Source organism: Thunnus maccoyii, chromosome 14, assembly GCF_910596095.1.
Source record: "Thunnus maccoyii chromosome 14, fThuMac1.1, whole genome shotgun sequence".
Taxonomy (NCBI): domain Eukaryota; kingdom Metazoa; phylum Chordata; class Actinopteri; order Scombriformes; family Scombridae; genus Thunnus; species Thunnus maccoyii.
Window position 1 is genome coordinate 19,895,131 of NC_056546.1, and position 23,579 is coordinate 19,918,709.

Sequence of the window (23,579 nt, forward strand, 5' to 3'; positions counted from 1 at the left end):
AATGAGTACTTCTTCTCCAAGTACCTTGAAGATTTTTTTTGTCAACAGAACCGCATGAAGTCTCAGATTCCTCTTCTTTAAAAAGAAACGATTATAAAACAACAGCTGAAACACAAGAAGCTTTAGGTACAGTAGGAAGTTTGTTTTGTTGATTCTACACAGGATATTATCAGAGCCAAATTTTGTAACATTAACATTCCTGTGCTAGGTAAAGCTAAATGGGAAATTACTGATTTGCAGAGATTGTACATATTTTTCTTCTCTTATTTGTGTTAATAAGAATTGCTTGTCACATCCCTAACTAAGTGGAACTGTTTTCCTCAACTCATCTAAAGGCAGATCTCATTGTAAGATGAAAACCAGATACCTTTTTTTCTCATTTCTACCTCTGTGTGCTCTCCAATTAAAAAAACAGACACATGCTCAGCAAACTGAAAGGTTACTAAAGAAACTCACAATGTTCCACATTTACAGGGAGGATTAATCAGCAAGGGTTCAGTCATGTTGAATGAGTCGTATTTTATTCAGGATATTAAACCTACAGTAACTGTCTCATGGACTTACAGACATACTGCAGTGTTCAGTCTGAGTGTCAGTGCCCTATTAGATTATGGTGCCTTCAGTTATTCACAGAAAGAAAACATCTTTCACAGAAAGATGCAACAACATTGCAGGGGATAAGATTTCCCCTGCAATGCAGATGTATGGGATTGACCATTGTGTTACTGAGATACTGCAAGCTTGAGAAAAAGAGTGATTATTATGAAACAGTTGGCTTTACTGACAGGTGCACTATTGATTTTTCTAGGTTTTATTATATTACATGTCTTTTATTCCCTTTTGAAAATGTCTGGTGTCACCACCTACCCAAGCTGAAGAAAAAGAAAAGCCACAGTGGATAATTCAATCGCTGCATGTGTAACAAGCACAAAAAAATGATGAGAGCAGAAACAGATTGAATGCAAGTGAATGTAGATGGAAAGGTCTCCTGTGCAGCACTTGTGTGTTTTACTAACCTCACAACCTTGCTCCTAAAGTGGGGTGTGTGTGGGTAGGTGGTCGTGGAGTGTGCCGCCCCAGGCCTGGTCATGGGCTGTGCCCACCCAGTGCTGACAGATGGCAAAGGAGCTAACACTGTAGACCTGCGGTGGCCCCGGGCCTGCAGCGCTCACTCCCAGCGACAGACCATATCCATCATCTTAGCCTCACCAGGGGCCATTATAGAAACTGCCCTTCAACATTGTGTTGCACACATAGAGTCCATGTTACTTGCTGATCCAGTCCACCTTGGCAGGGGTGAACACATACATGCCTTAGTATGTCAGTGTGTGTTCACATGATTTGATGAATGTTTGCATGACAGCAGATGCAGGCTTTTCTGCAGCAGGTAAACGATCTGCACATTATCCAGCTGAGACACCAGGATGCCTTGTGTTGCATTTGATGGTTTATTTTATGCTTTCTTGTTTTAAAGGTTTGCTAAAATTCCTTTACAGATACTTACTTATCACCATTATCAAGATAGTCAACAAAGAAGCATCTTTGTTTTCGCTGGTTTCACTCTACTGGCAGCATTACAGAGGGCTACAGATTGTCCCACCAAGTCTTGTTTGGATGACAAGAATGAAACCTACGCAGTGTGAATGTCGTCTCTGTTGTTTTATAAAGTGTTGGTTTGTGCGTGGAGGAGATAGTGACACTGACAGCTTTACAGCATGTTTTATAGACCATATTGTTGTCTCTCTGGACATTTGCTGTTATGATTTCTAGAAACAGAAAATAGTCCTGGGCCAACTGTTGAGCATGAGATACAATTTGTCCTACAGTACATTGCTCCCACCTGCAATATTCTGTGATCAGCTGGTTTATACATTACATTCATGAGCTCTGTGCCAACTGCTCAATGAGCAGCGCTGAGCTCTCCACTTTGAAAAATAATTTTCTGAAAAGCTGGAAGAAAGTGTCAGCCACAAACTGGCTTATGCATCTAAAGGCTTATTTTTCATGTTACAAACACTGTGAGTCATATTTAAAATTTTAATTCTCAGAAGAAAAAAAAAAATCTGATATGCTTATTTCACCCCAGGATAAACCCCTTAACTGATCCCTTCAGCTTGTAGAAAACAAAACTGATTGCTAAATGTGATGCATTCTAGTAAAGAACATCAGCAAACTTCACATGTAGAAGACCTTGCCTTGAGTTGTGTAGATCTGTTTTCATCCATCTAATTTGCTGCATCTACAGTATCATAGCAGTGTAGTAATTGAGTCTGCAGCTACCGAGAGCCTAAGATTAAGATCCTATTGTACTGTACACCGATGGCTGGTTCCGTTCGAGGAGTAGTCATCTTGATCTCACGTTAAATACAACATTATATGAAGGGCTATTAAAGAGGGTACAGGGATGGAGATAAGGAAAGTATTTGGAAATGTCATCATCAAATAGATTTTAAATTATAGTGAAACAACACAGCATGCCAGCAGCTCAAGCTTAGTTTATAAGTGCATTTATTTTGCATGTATTAGTTGTGTATAAGCTGCACATATAAGCATTGATGTATCTGTCAACAACTATAACTCATTATATGAATTATCCATAACTGGTTGACTGATTATTGACAACATAATACAACACTGTGATCATATAAAGTTGTCTTCATATTGTTTTTTAACATGAATTATGAAGTATGTATTTATTATATTGGTAAACTGTATTATTTATATAACTAGTGCTAAAGAACTTATTTATTTATACTTTTTTTTGCTCTTCATGATGCTGACACAATTTTCTGATAAAGATCAGAGGATGTGGCTGAAATCTCAGTGGCAAATTTAATAAGTGTAAGTTAAGAATTTTTTGTCACCTTAAAGCAACAAAAACCTTAAAACCTTCTAGATCAACATGTTTTCATCAATTGTGAACACACTTGTGAATAATATATACATGTGTGTAACATTCATTAACTGTTTATACATAGTTAGAATTTTCTTTGTTGAAAACTACATTTATAATAATGCATAAAAGTCCTAATATTGTAAATACACCATAGTGTTTTGTTGTTTAGTGTTCATGTCTGCTCATAAGTGCATAAATTTTACACTTTTACAGAAGCTCAGTAAAATGAAATAAAATTATACCATCTGTTCACAAGTCTAAAGCTGAATTTAAAAAAAAGGTCTATATAAAGAGCAGGTCTAGTCATTCTGCTATTACGACCCTGCCACGGGTACAGATTTATAAACTGTGTCTTTTTAAAATATTATTTCTCTCTACATTTAAAACCTGTATCTTTTGTTTTCTCTCTGCTGAATGAGAGCATTGCTCATTAGTTTATGGCGGTCACGCTCGGCCTTTTGTGAATGACACATCCAGACCTGGAGGACAGGAATCTGATTATGATGACGCTCTGTGGGAGCTACATGCAACCTGGTCTGCTGTTGTAGGGCAAAGCTGCTCTTCCTCTTTCCTCATGTCATGTCTTTGCAAACGTTACACATGGGAATTAGGCCTGAGTACATTCATCTCAGCGGTGATGGCATCTATATTAGGATGACAAATTTGTTCCTGTCACCTGATGAGGGACTGGGACTGCATGTCAAGATGCAGGTAAAGTCAGGAAGACAGTGATTTGTGGCCGAGCTGAATATCTCTTCCTCTCCTGCTCTCGCTGTCTCAAAACACACACAGGCAAATGCTTGGATTTGTCATCTATTTTTAGATTTTGAGGGAAAAGAATGCAAAATGAAGCATTACATAGTCACTTTGGATTGAACTGAACTCTTTCCCCCAAAATGACAAGTGTTTGTATGTTTGCATTTAGATAGAGAGCAGCATGATTACAAGCCATTCTCTGGTAATTGTTATTCCTGCCTCACTCCCCAGTTTATCCTTAATGTATGATATTCCTCCTGGTCAGTCCTCTGCTCTCAGGCCAGATTACTACCAAGGCGAGCTACCACGCACAGAGCTCCAGATTCGATTTTAGATAACGAAAATATCAGGGCATCCAGAGGGGAAAATGCTTCAATGCCGACAGATTTAATTTATCTGAGAAGTGTGAAAGCAAGGATAAGGGAGGAGGGACAAAGTCAACCATGTACTATACTTCTATGGAGCGCTGTTTATGCATAGGCAAGAGAGAAAAGAAATGAGAGAACAAGAGGGGGGAGCGTAGGAGGTAGATGGAGGCTGATAGTGTCTTATGAATTTCATATTAAGATTTTATCATTTAGAGCATGTAGCTAACAGAAGGCATCCAGCCTTCTCCTGTGTAATCTGCTAGAAGCTGTATACTACATGGCAGCAGCTCAACGTGCATTCTTCTGCACTTGTCCATATTGTGTGCACATTATTTATAAGTCCCCAGTAATAAATAATAAGAACCAAGCTTAATTAGAAATCAAAATATGAACTGTTTATCATACATTGTGCAGAATGACGAGTCTACAGTCGTATTGAGCACCAGTCACACATGGTTCACTCTGAGTCAGTGACTGACATGGTGATTGTGTGACGCAGGCGCTGACTGGGAAATGGACTTTGTGTTTCCTCCTACACGGCACGACAACTTCCCTGCGTACCTTGGTGCCTCAGCCGTATCATACGCTGTGCTAAATGTTGAATCCGCATTAAGGCCATGTGGATGACTGTTCCTGAACAAAAAAAAAAGTTGAACAGGGTCCTAAGGGGGACTTAAGGAACATCTACAAAGCAGCACAGCAGTGCCTTGAAGCGGCCCCATTAGAAGGCATCCTCACACAGTAGCGTTCTTTGGTCCCTGAGAGGGAGTGTGTTTAACGAGGGCACAGTCATTGTGTACATTTTGAAGCAGCTCTGTAATTACCCCTCATCTACTTGCACAGCGCACCTTTACACTCCTACATTAGCCCATACCTGTCCCTTGTATTAAGCACTCAAATGCAGTCTTTCATTTTGCACAGCAGAAGCTTTCCTGAGCCTGCACACTAGCAGTCAATGTTCACTCATTCTTGAGTCTTGCTGTTATTTTAGTCCCTAAATATGGTCTTTTTACTGTGTTGTTTTCCTTGAATTTGCAAATATTCATCAACACACTGTTACATTCCCAGGAACCTTTATACACCTAGTTATAATGGAATTAAATGCCCTTTGCAAAACGTACACAATACCAAACAACTGTTTCTGAATAGATTGAATCCATCAGACTGTTAATGTGTAGCAGAGATAATCAAACAAACAGTATTTTACTATAATTTCTATCCCTATTCCAGTCCTATTTTGAATTAGATTTATGGTTCAGGGTATATTAAAAATGATATTACCAGTCAGCTTGGGAATGTGTGTCTCTGTGTGCAACTGTGCTTGTATGTTTCCATATTGCGTGCTGTGAGTGTACCAGGTGTGTGAAGCTGCCTCCCGGCACCTTGTTAGACTGTCTGGGGTGCAGTGACTTAAAGCCTCGAGGAAGATGTATGGCAAGACAGGAACATGTGGGTACCAGGGGAGGAGATGGAGAGCCTCGGACCATTCTTTTTTTAATGACACTGTGATACTCAGCCTGAGGTCCAGTTGCAGCAACAGCTGGTTCGTTTTAAATAAAGCAAAGCCTTTCTCCCAAAAGGGACAATGTCTCATAACTTAGCAAGTGAAAACAGCTGTCCACCATGGCCAGTTTTATGTTATGGCATACACAAGCAGTCAAAACAGAAAGATGTGATACCAATTATTCAGACTTAATTGCCTTTGAGAAGTGCCAGCATCTTTTTTTATATGAATTCTCTGGTGCTCTGAGGATTCACACTACCTACTGAATGCACTCAGTGGCCTGCTCATATGCAATATAATGTAATGCCTTGGGTAATTACTGACAGCTAATACATTTTGTTGTTGAAATGTTTTGATGCTCCTTAAACTTAAGTTGTTGGAGGCAAAAGTCAAAATTGTTTATGAGAGAACAGGTTTGTTTATCATAAAATTAATGATGATGCAGTCCATGCTATAAAACAATGGACTATTGTTAACAAGCAGTTTGTAAATTGCATTTTGAAAGCTGTATATATCTAATGTGCCTATTAATTTCCCGCATTATATCCATTTAGTCATATGGGCACTACATATTAACTTTAAAGCACTGTGATATCCCAATGACTCTTCTGCATGCAGTGTATAACAAGAGTGAAGCTGTTTTCTTTTGCAAACATTCATTTTCATACAAGAATTTGTCGTTATAACAGAACTATATTTTTATATGTGAACAGATTATAGTGCAGTGCACTTTTATAGATTATAGTAACCAGTCTTTCTTGGTGAAGCAATCGTTTCACACTTAAGTTTGCATAGCAGACAACATCTCAGTAACATCTCAACAAAGCCTTTCCTGGGAAAAATAATGCAGCATCTGCTCTTGTTTATTGCATATATTTTTGTTGTGTGTATTGACGGATGTTCTTTTGGCAATGTCTGTTTTGGAGCTTTGTTGATTCATTTGCTCAGAATTGCAGAATCTCTTGTAAATCCTTCTCAGCGAAGATACAGTAGAGAATATCTCTATTTTTACCCAGCTGGTTGTTCCCTATTGTTCCTCACTCTACTGTGAGAGTCGCAGTGGCAAGCTGATGTACCACCATGAAGCCTTGCATCAGAGCTTTTCTTTAATTGTTAAACAGACCATAGAATCAAGATATTTTGAACATAAGTTTTGAACATGATACATGTTATAGATATATAAACTGTATATATATATGTATATATATTCATCAATGTTTGTCCTACAGCTGAGCTGTGACAGCGATAATGTCATTCCATTGTCTTCCAGCCACGCTGAAGTCTGACTCTGTGTGAGTCTGTGATGTTGACAGCTTGGCAGACCAGCAGTAGGAAGAGTGTGGGCGAAGGCCAGGCAATACACTGAGCTGAACCCACAGTCTTAGAGGCCCACACGCCTTCATTATTCAGTTGGAATCCATTGAGCATCTGGGACTAAATTATTCATCAACATCGACCTAGTTCCAGGGTGCTAAGTTAGATACTTGGATGTCATCAGACGTTCTGATAAGAGCTGCTGCTGCAGCGTGATAGCTGCCATGGGTAAATAGAGTGTGTGTGCTCGGATCATAAAGAGTACTGGCCGCCATTATGTTGTTATAGACTGTAGTTTTGTAGATCAGATCCTTTAGGTGTATGGAGCTCAGTGTACGAATAGGGAGGAATTCTTCAGCCCGTGTCTAACCATGAGCCGTCTCTATCTGCTGTCCCACTGCCTCCCGTCCTCTCTCTCTCTCTCTCTCGCCGGCCCGCTAATGATGTGTTGCTGCTAGACTGAAGCTTAGGACAACAAACTCCTCCCAATTAGTCTGTGCAGACTACAAGTCTGGTCAGATCTGGACACTAGCAGGCCACTATCAGTGTAAATCTGTGACAGCATGAGAAATAATGGCACAATCTCTGCACAGGAACATATACAGAATACTGATTCTTCTGCTTTTAGGGGCATTTTGAGCTTTGGCTTCAAGAGCTGGTGCCAATTATAGACAAGATATAAATAACATTTCCAGCTGTAGTATTGGCTTAAGGTGGAGTCTTGAGTACGCCCTTGATATGATTTATCTGGGATTATTGTGAGAGAAGGAAATAAAAGAAGCATGAGGACAATTCCAAGTATAGTAAGAACCACCTTGTAGCATAGTTTTTATTCTGACTTTGAACTGATAGTATTCCTTGTTGCCTATATTTTTTCAGACTTTGTGATAGTTGAACAGACTAATTATACTTGTGTAAGCCATATATACACCCTGTTAATTTAGGCCTCCTAGCTAAATAAGACAAAAATGGTTTTGGCTGATAATTTAAGTATTATAATTGGTAGAGAAATACCGTTGGTACTTTAAAATATCATATTGAAGGGCTGCTTATTTTCCTTCATATTTCAACAAACACACCCCATCTGTAAGCAAAATACATTAGGCTTATATATTTGAAATCCCTGAAGTCCTGTTGTCATATACAATGATGAAGGTACTAAAACCTGCTCTGTTAGGATAAAAAGTAGAATTAGAATGAATGTCAAGGAAGATAGCCATACTACAAATAAAAACCAGCATTTATTTTCCAGACAAGAAGAGCCTTTGGTGCATGACTGTAACAAGCAGTCCACCTCTGGTTATCAGTGATTTCTTCCATGTATTGTCTTGCCTGAAAATAGCGACAGCCCGTGGGGAACAGTTATTCAGTACGGCGCTTACATCTAATGGATTGTGAGCAGTATGAACATATGGGTTGTGGATGTTGTGGAAATGGAGGATGAGACATACACAGACAAAGATCAGAACACTTTGTGAGGAAAAATGTGCAGGTTTGCATGCAGTCTAGCAGACTGCTGAAGGCTTTTTTTGTGTTATGATAATGTGCAGCAGATAAGCCATTTTCTCTTTGATTTTTCAATCAACCCAGAATTTACTGGCAGTAAGCATTTTTTGGTATTTTGAAAAAGTACTGGGCTTTACAGCAGATCTTAATGAGCAACAGATTATGGACACTGAGTAAAAAAAATATCAATTTTCTTACTGGCACCGATCAGCAATATAACAAGAGAGAGAGCTTTACAAAACAAGAGCTTGGACAAAAACAGGGCTTACCAGGGAAAACAGAAAAGCAGAGAGGCAAAAGAAAACAGCAAGCATCCTCAGTGGAATACATTACCAGGACAGTAGAGGCATGCTTCGGATAAATCCTTCAAATGCCTTCAGTGTCCTCCTGACTTTCAGCTCGTCTCCAAAGAGACATGTTGTGTGCCAGAGAGCATTCATCAAATTAGACCAGAGAGAAAACAATGTGAAAACTAGCGGCTCTCCATAGAGACATGCCGACAGGTTATCACAGAGAAGGTGTCTCTTGCTCTCGAGCACCAGGGCAGCAGCACACAGCATCGTCCCAGAAGAGCGGCCCTCCCCTCCCTCCCCTTTCCCTGCTTCAGCTAAGGATTAAGAGGGGAGAACATGCATTCAGGAGGGAAGTTTACAAATGTACTGCATTATAGTAAAGCCATCTGCTCCATACAGTAGTTATTAGGGAGTGGCATTCAATACTGTGTAGTCGAGCATTAGCAGGGAACAGATATGCGTTTGTAGGGTTGCAGATAAGACGGTGTCCAGAAAGAATGAGACTGCTGACTAAGCTTTAGAGAGCACATGCAGACCAGGGCTCAGCCTGGACATCTCATTAAGGAGGACCATTATCAATCCTCAGAGATCGAAAGGCAGCATGACAGAGCTAAAGAAAGCACGAACGCGCCTTTGGCTGAGTCAGGTTGGAATTTCCACATCACCTTTGATGGTTCAATCGGTGCAGGAGCCAAGGTCATTCGATAACCTTACTTCACTATTAGGTCTACAAAGATTATTTTTCATTGTATCTTAGCATTGCTTATATAATACCCCTTATACCTGAAGTATCTGAAATGGCATTGTACTTAGAAACTATGAAAATTCTCATACTTTTATATGAACACTAAAAGCAGGTTTCTCTCTGCAGTATCTCTTTTTCTTCCACTTTTTGTGTGTTTCATACTCCCAACTGTCTCCCTAGCTTTTCTCAATACATCTCATAGGAGCGTGCTCTCTGCTGCTCTGAGCAGGGGCAGATAAATGAGCTGTGCTGTAGGTTCACCATGGCTTCAGCACTTTACCGCTAGATTAATGATGCTTTGTGAGCCCCGAGCCTTTGCTTTTAGCATTTTAGATGTACCTTCATAAAATGAACTACAGGTACATCTTGTTTATACGCGTATCTATCGGAGCATCTTTCCTGTGGGCATGCTGCTCTTTGCATCAGTAAACTCCGCTGAGCTAATGAACCCTCCCAAAAACATACAGTATTTGTCGAGAATGACATTTAGATGAAGAAACCAAATTTTTATTTTTTCTGACTCGAAATCACAGCAGTGTCAAAATCATCACATGCATATCCTGTGTTATTTAAGATATCTCCTTTAGAAAAGATTCCCGTGTCCTTTTCTGGCATCCAGGCCAAGCTGCCTGTCAGTTTTCATCACAGTGGCTAAATTGCATGGTAAGCCCCTCACATACCCCACATTGAATTGTCACGGGTGAGAAAGAAGCCAAGCGTTGGAGGAGGACACCATGAATTGGTAATGTTATTGGATTTCAACCAGGTCATGACCACATCAAAATGTTGACCTACACACTAATCCTAGCTAGCAGACTGATGCCCAGTAACGTGAATTCATTTTAGTGTTGATTCAGAGGCTTATATCCACTACACACAGAAGATTCATTTAAAAGTATAGAATAGGGTTGATATTTTGATAAGATCAAAGAAAGATTGGACTTAGATGTGGCTTACAGGCACAATTGAGCCACGGTTACACGGATCTAGAGACAGCCTTTGTCCTTGGAAGGTGAAATGAGCATGACATTATTTTGTGTTATGAAAGTCTATATCATGGCTTCCTGTCAATTATTTGAAAGTTCCAGTGAAGTCCGTGTAATGCAGATTATAAATGGTAAAATGATACCATTTTACACCTACTCAGATTACATGTCAGTATTTTCTCCAGCTTTTACAAGCAAAACAAAAGGCTTCAAATTGCACTGTATCTCATGAACAACTGAATTTAATCTCCATTCCTGTAATTACAAAATCAAAGACTGCTTTTATAAAGAGATAAACAAACATCCATATGTATTATTGGATTTCACTGTGGTGATGGAGTTTAAGGTCTCACGCTGTAGCTGTCTGACCTGAATGAGGAGACAGAAACAAATAAATATGAACGGGCATACACCTCCACTCAGGCTATTCTATGGGGAGTTAACCTACATCTAGTACACCCACATCACATTGCTTCCTCTTCTCCGCTTGCAAATAAATCTGAAGGACAGACTTGAAGGGGGGGAGAGAGAGAGAGTGAGAGTGGTAAGGTGGGAAGAAGAGAGAGGGAGTATTGATTCCTTGATTCCCGTACCTCTGCCAGTGAGTGCAGAGTGTCAAGATCTCCCGCCAGGAAAAACAAATCACACGGCTGAAGTGATGGATGTGGCACTCCAGGATCCAGTGGTTTTGCCATCTGGATGGCCGACACTGTATATCAGCCTCATGAACAGCAAATTAAATTTAAATTTGGACGGCTTCCCCAGGCTTCACCCAGCACAGATGCACCAAAAACAGCCCTCCACCACAACTCCCTTAATGGGTTTGATCTATCATTTCCAGGTCTACTATGTAAAGATGATGTCGGTCCGTGTTCAGAATGTGGAAATGATGTCGCAGTCCCAATAAAATCACATTAGATGCAGCCAAATGGATGTTAAGCAAAATGACATCACCTTTAATTTCCTTAAGATGAGTCAATACTAATCCAACTTGTAGATATATTTTGATGCACAGTCAAACATCAACAAAATAATAACACAAATTGAATAAAACTCCAAGTCCATCTTCATTTTTGGGAGTTAAATGCATTACAGCCCTTCATCTGTTTTCTCATTTTGTGTTTGTCATTCGCATGCAAGCTCCAGAGTATGAGAATTTTTAGAAAATAAATATTGCCAAGCATGCATTTGAGGGCTTAAAAAAAATATTAGTACAAAAGGGATAAGTAGAGGTGTAAGGCTAAATGTATAGCAGCAGGTTATTCTGCTTAGCAAGGCTACATAGCTGAAAATCTAACCCAGCCCTGAAGAGGCTGCCATGCTTAAATTGAAACGACCTTTAACGCAGAGCTGATCAAATGGCCTGGAGCAAGACCATAAAAGAACATTGCAGAATAATGTTTTACAGTATACTTTTTTTCTGGTCTTTTGTTTGCCCTTTCCCATTCTCTACGAGGGTAAAATATATCGTGTTTGGCAGGTGAAGAAGTGCATTGAAAACAGTCTGAAATGGATTTGGCATTAGAGTAGATGTGGCAGCAGAATAATTAAGCACCTCCATATGTGCCGTGAATTTTGTTTATTTCTGATGCTTACTTTGTGAAAAAGAGATATGGAATCACAACATAAGAAATGAGGAGAAAAATATTGATTTAAACCTCTGCTCCTCTGCCCTTTATTTTCCAATCTCTTTTTTTTTTAAGCTTTCATGGCTGGTTGTCCTCTAAATGTCAGAGGTGTTTCGTGATGGCTCTTAACAATCCCTTGAAGGGCTATGCAAAGCCACACAGTGCAACACAAATTGAGCATGCAAGTTGACAATTGTGCTGTGAACTTTAGCCTCCGCTGTTCCTCAAAAATCTGATCTTATTTCTGTAAGGATAGTGCTGCCTGGAAAGCAGTGTAGCAGCTGCTGCAGCGCCAGGCAGCGAGTGACCATGCTGACAGATAAATCCAGCAGCCAAACAGTGTAGCTGTCTGGATTCACATCTCATCTGCTCCACTCTTCTTCACCTAACCCTCTGGAAACACCGCTATTGGTAGTTCTGAGTGGGAGCCATCTTACCTCATTGATGCAGCTAAGTGTGCTCTGCCCTCACCACTCCACTGTGTGCTTCTCTCTTTTCAGACAACTGACGACTTGTTAGTGGCATCAGCCGAGTGTCCGAGCGATGATGAGGACATTGATCCCTGTGAGCCGAGCTCAGGTGGGTTAGGTTAGTCATCTCTTTTTATTCTACTTCTCTCTGGGTGTGTCAGTGTGTCTCTGTGTGTCATAATATAGTCCACCCCCACCACACACTCACTAACACACAGCATTTAAATGAGCAGGTTGGAGTTTTAGTTATAGCTTGAAAAGCTACCACTGACTGCAGGATACAGCAAGCTGGAGGCTATCCATTAAGTCTGTCTGGGAAGTCTGCAATAGAGCATGGTTTCACTGGTTCTAATTTAATGTGTAGTAACATAAAATATAAATGTAATAAAACTTATAGAAGGCAATGACTTTTATTTATTTTCAGTTATGACCATAGTATTCATGGTCTTTTAAAGGCTCCATGAAACAGAAGATAGAGCTTCTTTAGCTTCTGTACTGTGAAGAATTTCCCAGTGAAACATAATATTTGATCAATGTACAGTTACAACAAGTGTTTATAAGTCAAATCCTTTGTATTTGATTGTCTAGCTAAAAAGTGGGCAGGCAAACACACATCTCTTCCTGTCTCTCTGCATATTGCTCTGTTAGCTACTAGACCCACAAACGGTGAAGTGTGGTTTTATGTGACCAGTGTGGTCACATTTGATTGGAAGAACTTTTGTAGACGCCCCTGAGTGCAGGATGAGTCACCAAACATTTGAAATCGTTTTATAGGAAGAGAAAAGACAGGGATTTTGATGTAAAAATACTTTGATACTGATTTTTTGACATATATTTGGTGCATAACAAGAGATAAATGAACAATTAACACAGGAACACAGGATTAAAGCTGGGAAAATGTATTTTTAATTTCATGGGGCCTTTAATGTAGTTTTGGCAACATTTATTTTAATAGCTTTAGGCTACTATGGACAACCAGAACATGGAAGGTCAGTTTGGCAAACATTTTAATTATGATAGCTTAAAGGGGACCTATTATGCTTTTCCTTATTTTCAGTCATATATATAATGTTACAGTGTCAAATGTTCATATTAAATGTGGCCAAAGTGTCAAATGTCAACGAGGTAAATGTATGTAGAAGTAATCGCTGTGAGCAAAAAGCACCAGCTTCAGACTGCTCTGAACACTCGGTTTCCAAAGTTTTTTTCCACCCGAGCCTACGTTTGCTCGTGATGGATTTCTTTATATGGTCATCTCCAGGCACAGCGCACAAGTTCACCGTTTTGTTCCGCTAACATTATGGGCAGCATATTCAATTGGCGGCCCACGAGCCACATCTGGCCCAGAAGCATCCTCCAAGTGGCCTAGCAAGCTTGAATTAAATAGGCTACTTTAATAGCAATTTTAATATTTTAATTGTAATATTATTTTATAAAATAGCATTGTTATTGTGTAGCCTAAATAGTTCCTGCACTGTGGCCATGGTCTAAAATCCGAAAGCAGTCAGGAAACAAAACCAGCATTACAAGATCTGAGTCAACCGGGAATGAGAGTTGCACATGAGCAAGTGGGTGAAAGAGAAGAGTTGAATTGTTGCAGGAAGACAACAGTGGAAGGGTGAGTGAGAGTTGGAGAGAGGAGGAAGAGTTTGCTGTGTTGGAGTACAGAAAGTGTAGCTTAGTGTTACCGAAAAGATTTTCAAAGTCATGGCTGAATATTTGGCTGATTATTTAGCCGTCTTTCTGCAACAACTTAACTCCGAGTGAGACTTCTCCTTGAGCAAAACTTGGCCAGACACAATAACAAACAGACTGGATCAAGCAAAAGGTAAAGAGAAACATTTTATTTCTCTATGTGGTCCTTTCCATAAAGGTGTCAGACACTAATAATAACAATGTGAGCCTGTCAGTGGCAAAAACAAGCACTTTTGGTGGACGTACATGGAGGTACTGGTAAAGAGAGATAGTGTGTTATTGGCTACTGTTATTGCCACTTGTTATGATTGTTATGATTGTATGCATTGATAACATTAGCTCTTTTTTATTCTGCTCCTGCACTTTGTGATGTGCCTGGGTCAGATATGAGACCAAAAAATTTTTTTTTCAAAAGAGAAACAATAAACATTGCTATTTTTTTACTACATTGATTTGGACTTGTCTAAAATGTCTCATTACCAAAAGCTAAAAAAAAAAAGGTTTTTAAATAGGTTGCTGAAAATGTTTGGCCCATCTACATTTCCTGGTTTTAAAATCTGGCCCAATTGATTTTGTAATTGAATAGCTCTGCATGATGGCATTTTTCCATTGTTGTGGGGGTAGTCACGCCGAGCCATGACTCGAGTTGAGCTGGCACGCTGAGTGTTTTTCCATTACACAGTACAACAAAGTGAAATAAATTGTTTACCTGTTGGAGGTGTGCTGGTCATCTCCAGCTCTTCATCAAACATCATCATCTCTGTGACTGTTTCTGCTTGTATTATTCCTCCCTGCATTATTTCTAACTGATCCGCTGAACAAAGAGCTCCAAATATCTCCATATGTTGTTGTGTCAACCAGTTATTTAGCGCCACTAACGAAGCTCTACTAATTTGGTGAGGAACATGTTAAATTTCCTGTAAATTCTTCACAATAAAAGTGGCCTGTTATTTAGTCATTTAAAAGCTTTTAATTTGAAGCAGTAAAGCAGGAAATATTGAGTTTTCATCAGCAGTAACTTAATATGAGACTGATACGTGCTGCCCCTCAGCAGGCTTCCAGAAAGCTTGCCAATCAGAACAGGGTGGGCACATCGAGAGGGGGGCCTTTTAAGAGACAGAGGCTGAACTGAGGGGCTGCGTAATGGGCCAGATAAGATAAATAAGGAGTTTTTTGAACTGTGAATCACGCAAAACTACTCTAGTGGAGTCCCAGAATAAAAAGAGCTGGGAATAAGCATAATATGTCCCCTTTCATGTGATAAACAGCATTTTTTTCACTTAGTAGCAAAGCTGATTGTTTGCCTGCCCTGCTTTTTTTTTTTTTTTTTTTTTAACAATTTATTTATTATTTTTTTAATGGAAATGTTGGGTGGTCCACCCCTTTGGCCCAGACTGAAATATCTCAAAAACTATTGAACTATGGATGAATTACCATGAAATTGGTAAATGATAATGAATCTTACTGATTATACATTTCCCTCTAGTGCCACCATGAGCTTGACATCTGGTTTTGATTGAAATGTCAACTATTGGATAGAGTCACATCTCTCTCAAGATGAATTTGACCATCAGGTCAAAATGTTAATTTTTCCAGTGTTTGCTAAATACCTACAAAACTAATGACATTCCCATCAGCCTCAGCTGTACAGTACTTTGTTTAGTGCTAATTAGCAAATGTGTGCAAATGTTTACACTATAAACTAAGATGGTGAGTATGTTAAACATTATATATGCTTAACATCAGCATGTCATTGTGAGCAGTTACATGCTGACATTAGCGTTTAGCTCATAGGACTGCTGTGAATAAGTACATCCTCACAGAGCTACTATCGTGGCTGTAGACTCTTGACTGGACTGAAATTCCATTAATAATTATTGTTCTTTGGCTTCCATCCATTGTGACAGAACTCAGCCGAGCATTGCCACAGAACTGTTTCTCTGAGAAATCATGCATAACTAAAACTCCACACTGCTCACAGTGTTTTGTATGTGTTAATGCAGCTGCTTCACCATGTTTTAATTGTGCACCTATTCGTCATCATCAGCTCATGGCATTTGTTAATATGTAAACAGGGGACTTCTCAGAAAGACAGAACATACAGTTGTAATTATCAGACCCACACGACTCCAGCACATGATATCAAAAAGAGTGTAGAGTGTGAAGGTTGATGTTTTACACAAGTGTGTAGAGGGTCCCCACTGTTGTTAATTAAATTCTACAGGAAGCAGTAGGAGTTCGTCCTGTTGTTTCTCACGTGCTGTTGTTCATGATAGCTGCACATAGCATCCCTTGGAGTTTATGATTGCAGCACATAGTGCTCAGCACATAGTGCTCTTAATAAAACAATAAAAAAATATTTAATTTTAACTGCATGTTCTAGCACCCTGATAAATATACAACAAAGAAGCACTTCTTTCACTGCAAAATGTCTCAAGACACAGCTTCACTCTGACAAATTAGGATTGTAAATCTGTTTGTTCCCTACACTGCCGCCAAACTTTTAATCTCTTACCTTTCCACACATGGAAGGCAATTAAGTCTTAACCCGAGTGCCCGCCTATGAATAGAAGGATTTTTAAATGCATTCTGAAGTGATGAGAAGCACAGAGAACAATTAAGTCCAGACCCAAGGCCCCCCACTCCATCTAGATGTGCTATCGATCAGTATGTGGTCATAAAACCTCCACTAAATTAATGTCTGCCCCACAGCAAAGACTATCAACTTTCTAGTCTGTCTCTCTTCCTGTTACTCTGGCCTTCTTCTAGCAACATTAGCTTTCGCCACAGTTACTCTCTATCTATAACTCAGGCTCTCATCTTGGGTATTAGAGTGATATTCCCATCAGGCAACATCACAATAGGTACTTCCAATGTACATCTGCTACCTCTGTCAAATACCATACACAGGAGATTGTTCTGTGCACTGATTCACACTAGCAGCTTGCATTATGATATTTTTTGACAAGGGCATCTGCCAAAACATCAGTCGCGAACTGTGTGATGCTCAGGGACGCACATTCCCAGAGCAGAGTATCCCTCTCCCTCTGTGATCACTGAAGGGGATTTGACACCAGAGCTGCGGGCTCCCAGGGTGGCAGCTGTCTAACACCGTATCCTTATTAATATCTACATTCAGAACAATTCACACGCTCTGCCAAGCACTCACCACATCTCAGACGGTGTTGCTGTGCATAAAGAACTAGATCCACTGCTGATAAAGGGCTACTTTCTCATATTACTGTTTAGCCAACTCCTTTTAATGACGAGAATATATCATTTTTCAAGCAACACCTTGACAGTCTGTTCTGTCTGTGAACTCAAACGCAGAGGCCAGATGCTCACACTTTTGATACCTCGGGCTTCGCAGCACATGTATACAGGAGGATAATGTTGGTGCATAAGTGATCCCAAGAGGTGAGCTTTGAACCTGACTATTATGCGAGCTATCTATGGCCCAAGGTCAGCTCTAGATCATCCTGTATATCAGCGCGAGTCTCGTCCCACAGCAGTCCCTATCAGCCATTGAGTGACATCAATCGAGTAAACCTACTTATTGCCATGCTTTATTTCTCTTACCTCCGGAAACCATGGAAAGCCAGCTACACCAGCAGAGCTTATCACCCGGCAGGACTCAGATTAGATCATACTGCAGCAAATTGAATCCTCCCCCCTGGTTCAGGAAACCACAGAGGAATACACAGACCCATGATGCTGCAACACATCTGATCTGTAATGGGAGGCTGGTTCGGGGAGTGTGCATACACTCAGCAGCAGGGCCCTGACAGCTGAATATCACTGACTACCATTCTTTGTGATGCCTGTTGTGGAAATTGTTGAAGATTTTTTACGAGTTTAGCAAAATAAAATATGCAAAGTGCTTTAGCTTCCATGTGATCTCACCTCAAGTTCTTAGACTGAAAAGTAACAAAAGATATGCAGATATCCTGCATAATGACCTAATGTGCCTTAAAGGGCAATTCTGATGTTATAGAAATACTGTATAAATTCTGACATTTAGCCTGAAAGAGGACGGCATTTTCCACACAAAAAAAATATGATTGTTCATTGAAAGGCCATGATGAAGTGTTGGCCAATCATCTGGAGAAAATATAGTTGTGGGCTCGCTTGTGTGAAAATAGCCTGGTGAACAGCCTGTCGAGATGGCGGCCGGCGCTGATTTTCAAGTGCCAACCCTCAGTTTTCATGGTGGAAGTTAATGGAACAGGTTGTTGCCGAGCTGCATGGGGTCAGATGGAACGGATGTCTCTTACCTACCTGCTTCATTTCATTGGCGTCATGCAGGCCGTTGATGGAGGGCAGCTGCTGCACGGCGACCCATATCCAAGGTTACATCCTGCAACTGCCTTTGTTCCTCATCATTTGGTTTTTCTCCTCAGAGCTTTTCTTTTTTTTCACTTTGCTGCTAGTCCTCCATATTGGCTCAAATTAGTCAGATTATACATTCCTAAAAAATATTAGAGTAAAATATTCTGAGAGGAAAACACAATAAATAAAGAAATCTAATATTTAATGTTGACCATTAGATCATTCAGAGCACTGAGTCTTGGGTAGAAGTTTATTACTTGTAACAATGTTTACCCAGAATTTGAATTAGATAATAAGCATATATTATTGTTATTGTTTCACTCTGTTAAGAATTTATGGAAAAGAGTATTGACTGAATTCTCAAAATATAAAATGGGACATTAATCTTGAACCAGGATATAAAAGAAAGTGTTCTGAACTTTTATTCAAACTGATGTTTTGATGATAACCGAAGATAATTGATTGTTGTAATGCACATATTTTTCTGTCTTTAAAAGGAAAACTCAGTGTACAAGGTCAAAATGATACTCTGTTAATTGATATGGGAGAAAAAAACACATCGTACACGATGCTGAAAAAAGTAATGTTAAAGAAAGTTTTTCTTGCTCTTGATTTCAGAATACACAATGTCTCTTCTCTGAACTTAAATTCTCTGATCTCAGCCTCTCATGTATTTTTTTCTTTTTTTTTTTTTCAATATATTTCTACATGGAGTGCACAGAAGTAGAATATCTCCAAACGTAGCATTGAAGCATTGGCAGGGTGTTTATCTTTTATATTTTTACACCCTTACCTTCTCCACCATATTAATTATGTAACAAGCAGTCATGTGAAATATGATTTGTATGAAAGAAATGGGCTCCTTGTCAAATACAAGTACCAGCCTGCAGCCTCAGTGCAAGTTCTGGTATACGCACCCTTCTACATTTCACAAATAATCTCTGTGTCTTTATTCTTAGCTCCAGCAGCTCTTTACTGTGAATTGCCCATAGGCAGGTTAAGGTTAATCATCTCTAGTTTCCTCTTCTCTCCATGCTCTCTAACCTCTTTCTATCCTCAAGCATTATGCTGTGACATTAGCAGCTACTAATGTGTTTGACATTTGTTTTAATAGATTTAATTTATGGGTAGGAAAACAATACATAGAGTAAACCAATAAATCAAACCACAAATGAATACTCTCTTTAACCCCATGGCAATGACGAGGATGCACCCAGCCAGGAGTGAAAAAAATTAGGGTAAATTATTGTTTTAAAAGTAGCTGTGAGATTAATGAAACATTAAGAGCACTGTGCTGGCTTAAGAGGTCACTGCCCACATTTAATAGGTTATTCAATCATACCCAGCTGGAACTCACTGCGTGTTCATTCCTTCCTTTGCTGAACACAGTGGCATGCACCTTGCATGCCAACAGACTGCCGCTAGCGGAGATGGTTTAACAAATGAAAAATCCTTCCCAAGACTAGATGCCTATTGAATGTGATCAGAGCTCATGCCCGTCAAACTAAACATGTCTGAAGCAACAGCGATGACCTTCAAGCCTCACGCATGCTCTTTTGCAAAATAAATATTGCTATTATTTGCATGGTATGCCAATTCATGCAGACAATCTTATGGAATTTTGCCATTTTTGTTTTCCCACACTCTTTCAGTGAGGATTATGCCTTCCAAGTCTTCTTTCTACATCCTATTTTAAATGAAGTGTGTTCTCAAAGAAAACAGGATTTCACACTCACTGTCAGTCTTTCTCTTTACTGATCCCACCATATTTATATTTTCAATTATTTTTTATTTTTCTACCACACATCTTTTTGGTTTGCTGACATTGATGCTAACACAATGTGTCTGTTTATAAGTCTAAGTAGGGCATGAAAGATTTTGCATACCCAAGTAAAGAAAAGACACCCAACCAAAGGTCCGTTACGGTAATAATATAAGTCAGTTAGGGCTTGGAAATATTAGCCAACAATTCACAGTTGACCAATCAGTAAAATGCTTTTGGAAAATACACTGAAATGTTAACTCTGTCTGCATTTTTCTCTATTGATTTCTCCCTGTAGCAACAGGAAGAAAGACCTTTGATCTGTGCGCTTACAATACTGTTATTTCCTGAGCAAGAGAAGTAAAAATGTGTATCATATAATGTTGACCATTATGTTGTGAATGTGGACTAGTCTCCAGTAAATGATACACTTCTGTGTGCTAAAACCAAACCATAGGCTGCAATGCAAGGTCGTGCATTTGCAAGGGAAGGTTAATGAGCACAAAAAAAACATTAGTGATCACAATTTCTATGATAGAGCCACTAATATGATTCCTAAAATAAGGTTTTGAGGATTTCAAGCAGAAATATTGGAATAACAGAGTGCCTTCATATGTCATAGACAGTTTGCAGAACATATTGTGTCAAAAATGTTTCAGAATTGAACAGTGCGAGTCTGTAGTTTAGATCTGGGTAAGTATTTGCAGCAGACTTCAGCTTTTATGCAGTCTTGAAGCTCCTGTTTATAGACCATAGGAAAGTGTAACCTAAGCATAAGACTCTTTAAGAATCTAAACAAGAGATGAACTCCAGACTTGTGGCGTTTATGCTGAGTAAGCTTAGCCCTCTTCTTTCATCTCGCCTCTTTTAGAGGAACCCCTCAGGGCAAAGGCTTAAACTGCAGCATACCTGTTACTGGGCTAAATCAAACACCTTTTAGTAATTCTCACTCGAACCTCATTTCATGCTCACTCAGCTCTCTGTTCATCATCCACCATCAGCATGTGCGGAGCCACTCCAGACTCACACATGCATGCTGTCATCAGGCATTCTGCCAGCATGTCACAAGTACAGGATGGCTTGCATCACTTCTCGAGGACACTCGGATAATTATAGAGGGAAGAGGGATTTAATAAGTGTTTTGGCTCTGCTGCAGTTGATACAGTGACCTGTCTGCAGACTGATCCCCAACTATATGACGGCTCTGACAGCTTGTGATTACGACTGGATATGTGAAGTAAGAAGATGGTATAACACTAATCTGGCTGAATAACAGCAATGTGTCACCGAGCATGCCAACTAAGCCCGGGTCGCTCTGAAGGCTTCCCACAGCCACACCTCCTTAAGCTCTTAAAGATGCACGGTGCACGGCCCATGTTTATCAACTGTTGCACACAAAATTTCCTTTAATTACCCATCATGCTAAAAATAACACTGAATTACTTTGGCTGATACATAAACACAGCATTGCTGTAGTGCATCCATTTATGAAAAAGCATCGTCCATGCGTACTCTACAAAACTCTTTAAACCCATTACTACCATCAGTTAATGAAAGGTCAAGCCCAGTCTGTCCATTCAATATATCCTAAGTAGTCCTGGTTGCTCCATTACCTCTCAACAAGCCTCACACGCACCTGAAGTAACCCCCCCCCCAGCTCCACTCTCCGTGTTTTCCTTCATCCATGGCCCCGTCAACCTGCTCACCCTGTTACAAATTACCAAACAAATGAACCCTCTCGCTAGAGACAAATGAGGAAAAATAGTCTTTGAAGAGGACCATTTATTCAAATCCCGCTTGACAGCGTGGAATCTCTGATCCCATTCCTCTCCTTGAGAGCACATGGCAAAAGCAAGTCAGGCAAAAAGAAGGGGAATCACATCAGGCATTTCACAGGCTTTTAAATGACAAGTTCCATTGCACGAGCGCTAATATCTCTGAGAGGCGAGCCCGTTTAGCCATACTAAAGAATCCAGGAAGAGTTAAGAGGAAAGATGCTATCAAACAAACCCTGCAGTTACCAGAACATTGAAGCCAAACCAATCTCAGTGTTCATGTCATTGCACTCTTCAGTGCCTCTGTGTATGGCGAAGGTAATTCTTGGCCAGGCTATTTTCATTTTCCTCACTAATATTATGGATGAGGGTCATGTATGTGATCATCCATGCTTCTTTGTTTACGGTTTTCCTTGTGCATCTCTACAACAGGAATATCAGCAAGGCTTGGTGAAGGGAAATGATTTGTAACGAAATGACTGAAACATTAACTGTTGTCCTTGTGAATAAAACAGCAAGGACTTTATGATGGTCTGGATGTGATACTGTAATTCAAGTCTCGCTCTGGGATGAGACAGAGAGGAGAAAGTTATTCCGCCAGCTTTTACACAAGTGCAATCCTTCAAAAGTTAACCCCCCTGAGTTTACCTCTATCGCTGCACCCCCGCTATGCCACCATGAAGCTAGGTGCCACTTTAAGGTCATTTTCCTCACGTCTAATTTTACCCTTGGGTACGCTCGAGTAGAGCGTATAAGAGCAGCCATCATTTTAAACACTTGTTTCAGGCGCTATTTCTTTCTCAGTTTATGTGCCTTCAATCTGAGGTGATGGAGTGTTAATGAACAGACAGGCAGATGCATTTTGACTGAAGTCTTATGAAGCCTTCTTGAAGGCCTCGTGTCTGCCATATCACTTTGCCCAACTTGAGGGAAAGAAAGTCCAAGGTGCACAGCCAGGCACACGGGTAACAAATGAGCCGCATCATCAGCTGTATCAATTAATCTGAGGGACTATGGAAGATCCCTGCCTGCCATCAGGTTGCTGTTTGATAGACACTGCTGGGACTAAATGCAAGCTAATGAGCTGTAATGAATGCTAATCTTTTTGAACAAAACATGGCTGTGTCAGCACTGTGCTAAATGTAGTGTTAATCCTTTAAGTAGTGGTCACTACCCAGCTTTCTTTGTTAAGATATTAAATTGGATTTGGCAGGGAAAGATTAGAGTTTCTGCAGATATCTTTCTGTGCGTGTAAGTTACATGTAAAATTAAATGAATGGATCACATCACTTACTTATTTAACATTTTGACTTTTCCAACTGTCGCCTCGCTGTAGGAGACAGCAAAGGTCTCATATACAACCCTCGAGTGCCACATCGAGAGCTCTCTCCTCCATCAACCTGCTATGTTATCTACACTTTCAACTTTTTGACCCCGAACAAAGGATAGATAGCAAATATGAAAGTAACTCACCGTTAATGCCCGCACAATGCTGGGGAAGAGCCGTGTCAACCAGTGGCTTTTGCCCACAAGGCGAGAGCATTCTTCACAC

General features: G+C 40.0%; 1 protein-coding gene across 8 annotated transcripts in view; it reads left to right on the top strand.

The window, feature by feature from the left end:
- Positions 1-23,579, top strand: part of LOC121911346 (neurexin-1a-like) — a 269,413-nt gene that overhangs the window by 240,342 nt on the left and 5,492 nt on the right. For 5 of the 8 annotated variants that reach the window (XM_042432717.1, XM_042432718.1, XM_042432719.1 and 2 more), the window contains one exon: positions 12,497-12,584. In XM_042432717.1, coding sequence (XP_042288651.1) covers positions 12,497-12,584 — 88 coding nt within the window. The remainder of the gene's footprint in view (positions 1-12,496; positions 12,585-23,579) is intronic. The other 3 variants (XM_042432716.1, XM_042432721.1, XM_042432723.1) reach the window with 1 other exon arrangement.